This window comes from Camelus bactrianus, chromosome 15 (assembly GCF_048773025.1).
Source record: "Camelus bactrianus isolate YW-2024 breed Bactrian camel chromosome 15, ASM4877302v1, whole genome shotgun sequence".
Lineage (NCBI taxonomy): Eukaryota > Metazoa > Chordata > Mammalia > Artiodactyla > Camelidae > Camelus > Camelus bactrianus.
Genome location: NC_133553.1, coordinates 41,805,355 through 41,813,809, shown reverse-complemented (window position 1 = coordinate 41,813,809; position 8,455 = coordinate 41,805,355). Strand labels below are relative to the sequence as shown.

At 38.0% G+C, this 8,455-nt stretch overlaps 1 protein-coding gene across 12 annotated transcripts in view; it reads left to right on the top strand.

The window, feature by feature from the left end:
• The window catches only part of SLC8A1 (solute carrier family 8 member A1), a 394,897-nt gene that overhangs the window by 6,912 nt on the left and 379,530 nt on the right, over window positions 1-8,455 (top strand). Inside the window, exon 1 of one of the 12 annotated variants that reach the window (XM_074378766.1) lies at window positions 4,096-4,119. The exons of the other annotated variants lie outside the window; for them this stretch is intronic. Coding sequence (XP_074234867.1) covers window positions 4,111-4,119 — 9 coding nt within the window. The 5' untranslated portion in view covers window positions 4,096-4,110. Of the gene's footprint in view, window positions 1-4,095; window positions 4,120-8,455 lie in introns of those variants that run through there. 12 annotated transcript variants of the gene reach the window in all.

Genomic DNA, 8,455 nt, shown 5'->3' with positions numbered 1-8,455 from the left:
GAAATAAAAGGACCCATTATCCAAAAACAGCATCTATGAAATATTATATAAAATGAATCTCTGTCTCAGATATGCAGAGGGCACACCAACATGTCACTAGCTCTAAGAAATTCTGGAGAAGGCTAATCTGGGTCTGACCTTGTTGTTATGTTAAACAATGGTTTAGAGTCTAGATGACATGTCGCCCATTCACTGCCCTCCCTGACCTCCCAGCATCCATGGCAGGCATCACTCATGTCATCGTTACTGACTAGCCGAGATAAGTCTCAGAGTCATTCTCAGTATTGTCACAGGCAGCCACCACTAATTCACCAGAGTCAATACACAGGATGAAATGTCCTGGAAATAGTTAACTTGAAATTAGTCCTTTCTCTGGAAGAATTAATTTGACATGGCCTGTGGTTGTCACACAAAGGAGAAGCTATTTAATACGTCTCTATATGAAAAGAATAGAAGGATGCTAGCTTACAGAATGCCTGTTCAAGTTCCATCTTTAACAGCTGTATCCATATACATGCAGAGCTACCTTAAAAGGATAGAGAAGTCTTCTGCATATTGTTTTTGTGGTTTGGGGAGATGATAAATGCACAAATCAAGTGTTCTTTTTTGATTTAGATTCAGCCTGCCATAGAAGATATGTTTGTGGACTTGGGTGCCTGTATGCCTGTGGGCTTTTTGTTCCCAGAGCGCCTAGAATTGAGTGCTCTCCCTCGCGTTTCACATGGATGTAATTATGTGACTCTGTCACTATCCTCCACGCATTGGGTTCCCAGAGCTACATCCTATACCAGGAGACAGCACCGAAGAACTGAGTCTGGTGGGGCAGAGAATCACAGAAATAGGCTGCCACAAGGCAGTTTCAGGAGAACTAGGAGAAAGAGTAATAGGCCAGCAGTGACGTGGATGCAGGCAGCGGCAGGTGCAGAATTCTGGAGGAAAGAGGAAAACACACCACATGCGGGATGGGAAACCAATGACAAATAGTCCGGCATTGCAAGAAGTGGTTTTGGGGATTGTTTTCATTTGTTTTTTTAACTCTTTATTGAAGTCTAATATACCTACAGAAACACGTGGCTGTGCCGTTCAATTAACTTTCATAAACATAATTCACCCACTTGTCCATGTACCTGGCACCTAGATGGAGACACAGTACCATTATCAGCACCTCAGAAGATCCTCTGATAACCCTTTCCAGATGTATTTCCCCCAGGTCACCACTAGACTGATCGCTATCAGTGTTTTGCTGTTGCTGAGTTTTAAGGTGTGGAGTAGCCAGAGACGAGGCTGGAGAGGTGATGGCACGAAAAAGAATCTCCCTTATCTTGTTTAGAAGGTGGGAATTTGTTCTGAAGGTGGGGGCAGGGGAGTGGGAGAGTGGGAGGTGAGGGGGTGGGGGCACAGAAGGGTTCTAGCCAGTGAGTGTCACTAGATCTGTGACATCTCTTAATTTTGCATCTCCACTATTATTTCCTGACATAAAGTAGGTAATTAATGTCTGATGAGTAATTGAAAGGCTAAGTGAATATTCTTTACATAAGTAATGTATTTATTACTGAAAATCACATAAAAGTGTTCAACTACTCTAACAATCACATCTGGGCATAGGGGATCCAAAAAATAATTTTTAGATGATGACTTCATTCTGCTTGTAAGAACCAATGAAATAAACATGGAATGTGTTTAGTTCCCATCACATAGTAATTATTCAATAAATGGAAGCTGGTATCGTTATTCACTCGGTAAGCATTTAGTGAGCATCTACTATTTCCAAACACTGTGATTTCGTGTGTAAAATGATAACTAAGACACAGTACTTTCTCTCAAAGAGTCTGTTAATGAAGGGGCAAAGATGTCAGGTTAAAGGAGAGAACAAGTCCAGGGGTTGATAACAAGACAATTGTCGGGGACAAGTCAAAAAGCAACAGGAAACTGGGAGGAAAGGTGGAATTCAGGCTAGCATGTCTGTTCCTCCTTCAGTGGGTCAAATGTGTGATGTGGTCAAAGGGAAGACACATTGGGAAGATAAACCATGGGGCAATGAGTAGGAATTTTTCTAAAGAAAATTTTAAAGCAATTATCCCTTCCATAGGATAGCATTCGTTTCTAGGGTTATATCCACCTTGTCTGTTTGCCTTTGTATCTGTACTCATTGGCCTAGGATGAACTAAATGGAACCAGTCAGAATCTTTTTGGGGAATTGATATGTATGCCAGGAAAAGGAAGGATTTTATTTCTCCTGAGAAAGCCAGGATTAAGATGATGCTGAGAGATTGTGAACACAGTCTTTGCTGCTTCATGGTCAGAGTTTGATTTAGGATAGAGTAAAGCAGAGTGAGAAGGGAGAAGGAAGGAGTTGCTTTGAGTTTTTGATCCCCTGGGTATAACACCATCTGAAACCTGGGCCTCTCACTGCATCCACAAGGGGATGATATATTCTTATTATTAGACTTTGGTCAGGTCCCACCTGTGTAGGGGATGAATGAGATGGGGCCTTAGGATTGAAATCCCTGGGAAGTGGGCAAGGGGTGACTCCCAAAAGGGCCTGATGAGGAACAAACCAAAAGGTGACAGGTATCTACATACTTGTTGGAGGATTTGAATACTTCCCTTCCTTAGTGTGTTTCCCTGTCTTCCTAAGAGTCTGTACTGGGCAGTCTCTAGAAAATTCCCTGCCTCTAATAAGAGTCTCTGGTTCAATTACAGATCAGTTTTCAAAAACAAGGAAGGTGGATTTAATTTACATATTTCAAAGCACTGCATTTGCATCAAAACAGAGCACACATCAATCAAAACACCTAGAACTGAGGGAGATTTATGATTATGATTTATGGCAAATGTTTTATTATTACTTTAAAATGTTGGTCTTCCAAAGTGAGCAAGTGTGAGCAGTTATTTTTAACTATTTTGCTAATTTATGTTGCAAGAACTGAACATTATAGAAATAGTACACAAAGAGGATATATACACCTTACTGGAGACACCACAGTGCTAATGTAACTGCAGTGTTGGAAATACAGCTCAACCAATACCAACACAAACACAAAGTACAGGCGGACCAGGAGATAGAGGAAGACAGAGGAGGGCCAGTGCTTTCAGTTAGGGTGGTCAAAGGAAATGGAATTTAAATGAGGAAACAAATCAAGTGAATAACTGGGGAGAAGATTTCCGGATAGAAGGAAAACCCAGCAAGTATATTGTTCTAGGAACAATAAGGATCCCAGTGACACTGGATAAAAAGTTAAGGATTAGTTAAAATAATAATAATAATAATAATAATAATAATAATAATAATAATAATAATAATAATAATAATAATAATAATAATACATTAGAGATAAAGCTAGCAGCCAACTCATTGGGTCTTTGAGGAACACATATTTGGAAGACCCACTCAGGGGACTTTAATTCCAAGAGTGCTAGGAGTCCATTGGAGGTTTATGAACTGAGACATGAAGTGAAATAATTTACATTTTTAAATGTAATTCCAGCTGCAAGAGAGAGGGATAAATTGTAGAAAGGCAAGAAAGGAAGAAAGAAAGAAAGAAAGAAAGAAAGGAAGGAAGAAAGAAAGACTCAAGCAGCAAGCAAGCAAGTGATAATAATAGATATATTATAGGTAGAGAGTCTACATAATTGGCCCCCTGAATCAGAACATTTTTGAGAGTAAAAGGGGGAAGTATTCAAAATTACACCAGAGCAACAGCAGTGAACTGAGAATGTCCCAAGCAAACTGGGACATGTGCATGCCCTAATTAAAGAGCTGTTTTCAATAATAAATTAATACTGAGTAAGTGTTCAAAGAAAAGCCAAAATTAATAGCTACCAAACTCTTTCACCAAATACTAGATTTATATTAATGGGCTATGAACTAAAAATAATTCTATGAGAGAGTAAACTAGGGATTACTAGGTTAAACCCAGGCAAACTGATTATTTACCGGAGTTCTTGGAGCTTTTAAGAAACTAATTTGCTTTGGGAACATCTAAGCACTGTTGATGGTATGCAATGTTTCCCAAAGTCATTTGACTATGGATTTTATTTTTTCAAGGAGATAATTAATATCCTGTGATGCCAGCCTTCCATGGAACTCAGTATGAGGAATAACAGTCCATGAGAAAGGTATGATTCAGGGACAGAGTAGAATGAATGATGGATATGATTCTAAGATTTGACCCAGACTTTCTAGTTAGATTGCTGGATAGTTAACTCAGTGGTGTGAAGAGCTCGAAAGTACATTTAGAAGCAATGTCTTGTTGATTTAGCTACTAATAAAATATCAAAGTTGTTCTTACCCTTGGTAGATGAAATGAAGACTTCTTATTTTGCATGAAAATCTACTACTTGCTGTGTGTTTGTGGTTCTATGGACTTGAGTTTATCCCTGGGGATTTTTAAAAGTAAAAACTTCTTGGTGCCCCTTCCTTCTCCCTCAGTAAGGACGTGGGATCAGAGTCAAGGACAGTGGGCCAGAAAAAAACAGATTCTAAATTGCCATAGACACAAAGGCCAGAAACACGCATGGGAAACTAAAGTATGTAAAATAGGAAGGTAAGATGAAGAATTCAGAAATGAGAGAATTATCTGATCTTGTCAGATACCCAAGCAGAAAGTTGTGCTGGGTCCTAAGACGGAGGCTACTGTTTGTGGCTGACTTCCCATACACTCTGATGGGAGTTGTGTGGGTGCGCCATCAGTCAGAATGCTTGGGAGCTGTCATCAGCTTCTAGATGCTGGCTTAATAAATGATCCACACATTCTTAAAAGGTGCTTAATGAATAAACCTCTCTAAGTTTCCTCTTATACTTAGTATTTCCTTACTTCATTAACAGAGGTTTGTTAACCTCTATGATCCTATAACTACTACTAACAATGGTAGCAAACACATAAAGCAATTTCTATGTGCCAGGCATTTTCCTCAGTACTCTTCCATATCTTAACTCATTAAATCCTTACAGTAACCTTATAAGCTAGATCCTATTATCATCCTTATTTTCAGATGAGGAAAATAAAACAGGGATGGGATAAGCAAATCCACCCAAGGTCACAGAACTAATAAATAGTAGAGTGGACAAATCTGGTTCCAGAGTCAATCCTATTATTCACGCTACTACAGGAAAGTGCATCACAGAAATTAATGGAGAAGGATACCTTTTAAATCTAGTATTGCTAGTTCCAACCCTTATGATCAGATAGAAACATGATTCCTATTCCAATTGACATCCCTTGAAGTCTCTGAAGACCAGCAGTTATTACATTTCTCTTAAACTTTATAGCTCCAACTTTTTAGTAGGTCCTCTTAGGACATGAGTGTGAATTTCTACTTAATTTAATGCCTGAGAACTCATGTTTGAATGTGCACTCACCTTCTATTTTATTACTTATTTAGTTGGTATGTTGTGGGGAGGGGGTACGGTGTTGAAATCCACAACTCAGTCAAGTTCTTTGCAGGTAATTTTGAGAGCTCCAGGTGCAGGACCTTGAGACCCACCCCTATTAAACTGCATCTTTTAAGATCTTTGTGGATCCTAAGTGTCATGCAGCCTGTTTTCATTCTTCAACTTTGGCATCTATTGCAAATGTAGTGAGAAGGCTCTTATACCTTCATCCAATACTCTTACAAAGTATTTGGCCAAAGCCAAGGACAGTGCCATTCAATACATCACTCAGTTTTTATCCATCCCAAGTCAGCAATCTTTGAACACAGTTGTTTAGTAAGGACTCCACCTAATTACATTATCAGGCAGTCCCTATTTCTCCATTTGGTCCATTTGATCCAACTATACTTTTGTATAGTTATGTAAAATATCCCAATGAAGGTCGGAAATCAGGTACCAATAGCATTTCTCTTTCCAGCTAGTTTTAGATCCCTCAGTGTTCACGAGGTTAGACTGACTTGACTTTGAACATTAACCTCTGTTTGCTTATTTGCACTTTCATGGCTCTCTTTCAATCCCCAGAGTTCCTCACAGAGTACTGACTGGTTCAACATTTTCTTATAAAAAGGTTCCATACACTGGAATGTAATTTACTTATGCAAAGCATCTAAACAAATTTAGAGCAGCCAGAAATTATTTTACCATCACTCTTATCTTTCACTCTGGTTTCCCATTACTAACATTTACCATCTACCCTTCGATCCATACATTCAACTGTCTATTCAACTCATGTCCATAGATCCCCTAACCAAAACTTAGCATGTTTCAAGTTTAACACATCATGTTTATTGCCCACAAAATTGCTCTTTCTAGTTTGTCTAACACTTTGATTATGCTTAGACTCCTTGAATTGCTGTCTCCCCATTATAACAAATCCCTAAACCCTATAGTTCGTACCTCTTGTATGTCTCTCATATCCATTACCACTGCCTTTGATAGTTTATAACATGAGTTATTGCAATAGCATGCTAAAAGGTGCTCTTCCCCCTTTCTGGCCCTTCCTGACTATCTCCACTTTGTTGCCAAAGTGATCTTGCTAAAACACAATTTTGATCTGGCATACACACATGTAAAGTCTTTTAATGAGTCCCTGTAACTTCCAGGAAAAAATCCAAATTCATTAGCATAGTACCAAAGGACCTTGGAATTACAGCCCCATCTACATTCCTACGTTTGTCCCTTTCTATCTCCCAATAAAGATTCTTTCCTTCTTTTTTTTTTAAATTGAAAAACAATCAATTACAATGTGTCAATTTCTGGTATACAGCACGATGTCCTAGCCATGCATATACATATGTATACTCATTTTCATATTTTTTCATTGAAGGTTATTTCAAGATATTGAACATAGTTCCCTGTGCTATACTGAAGAAACTTTTTAAAATCTATTTTTATATATAGTGGCTAACATTTGTAAATCTGACTCCCAAATGTATCCCTTCCCACCCCCTTTCCCTGGTGACCATAAGATTATTTACTATGTCTGCAAGTTTGTTTTTGTTTTGTAGATGAGTTCATAGTGTCCTTTTTTTTTCTTTTTCTTTTTTACATTCCACATATGAGTGATATCATATGGTATATTTCTTCTTTCTCTTTCTGGCTTATTTCACTTAGAATGACAATCTTCAGTTTCATCCATGTTGCTGCAAAAGGCATTATTTTATTTTTTATGGCTGAGTAGTAATCCATTATATTATATACCACAGCTTCTTTACCCAGTCATCTGTCAATGGACACTTAGATTACTTCCGTGTCTTGGCTATTGTATATAGTGCTGCTGTGAACACTGGGGAGCATGTATCTTTTCAAATTAGAGTTACCTATGGATTTGTACCCAGAAGTGGGATTGCTATATCATACGGTAGGTCTATTTTCAGTTTTTTGAGGAATCTCCATACTGTTTTCCATAATGGCTGCACCAAACTACAATCCCACCAGCAGTGTAGGAGGGTTCCCTTTTCATCACACCCTCTCCAGCATTTATCGTTCATGGACTTGAATGATGGCCATTCTGATTGATGTAAGGTGATACCTCAATGTAATTTTGATTTGCATTTCTCTGATAATTAGTGATACTGAGCATTTTTTCCTGTACCTATTGGCCATTTGTATGTCTTTATTAGAGAACTGCATGTTTAGGTCCCCTGCCCATTTTTGGGTTGTGTTGTTTGTTTTTTTGTTATTAAGTTGTATGAGCTGTTTATACATTCTGGAAATTAAGCCTTTGTCAGTTGCATCATTTGCAAATATTTTCTCCCATTCCATAGGTTGCAATTTTGTTTTGTTTGTGGTTTCCTTTGCTGTGCAAAAGCTTATAAGTTTAATTAGGTCCCATTTGCTTATTTTTGCTTTTACTTCTATTGCCTGGGTGGACTGCCGTAGGAGAACATTACTAAGATTTATGTTAGACAATATTTTGCTATATTTTCTTCTAGGAGATTTATTGTATCTTGTTTTATATTTAAGCCTTTAAGCCATTTTGAGTTTATTTTTGTGTGTGGAGTAGGAAGTGTTCTATTGCATCCTGCTTATTTTCTATTTAGAGTAGATGTTTCAATATTTCTTTTAGCATAGATCTCGTATTGCTGAATTTTTTTAGTTTTTGCTTATCTGTGGAATTCTTTATCGCTCCTTCTATTTTAAAGGATAACCTTGCTGGATAAAGTATCCTAGGTTGCAGCTTTTTCTCATTCAGAGCTTTGAATTTATCTTTCCATTCCCTTCTGGCTTCTAGTGTTTGTGTAGAGAAATTAGCTGAAAGCCTTATGGGGGTTCCCTTGTAACTAACTCTCTGTTTTTCTCTTGCTGCCTTTAGAATCATTTTACCTTTAACCTTGGCCATCTTGAGTATAATGCTTTGGTGTAGGTCTATTTGAGTTCTTCTTGTTGGGGACTCTTTGTGCTTCCTGTACTTGGATATCTGATTCCTTCTTTAGGTTTGGGAAGTTTTCAGTCATGATTTCTTCAAATACCTTTTCAATCCCCTTTGCTCTTCCTTCTCCTTCTGGGACCCCTATTATG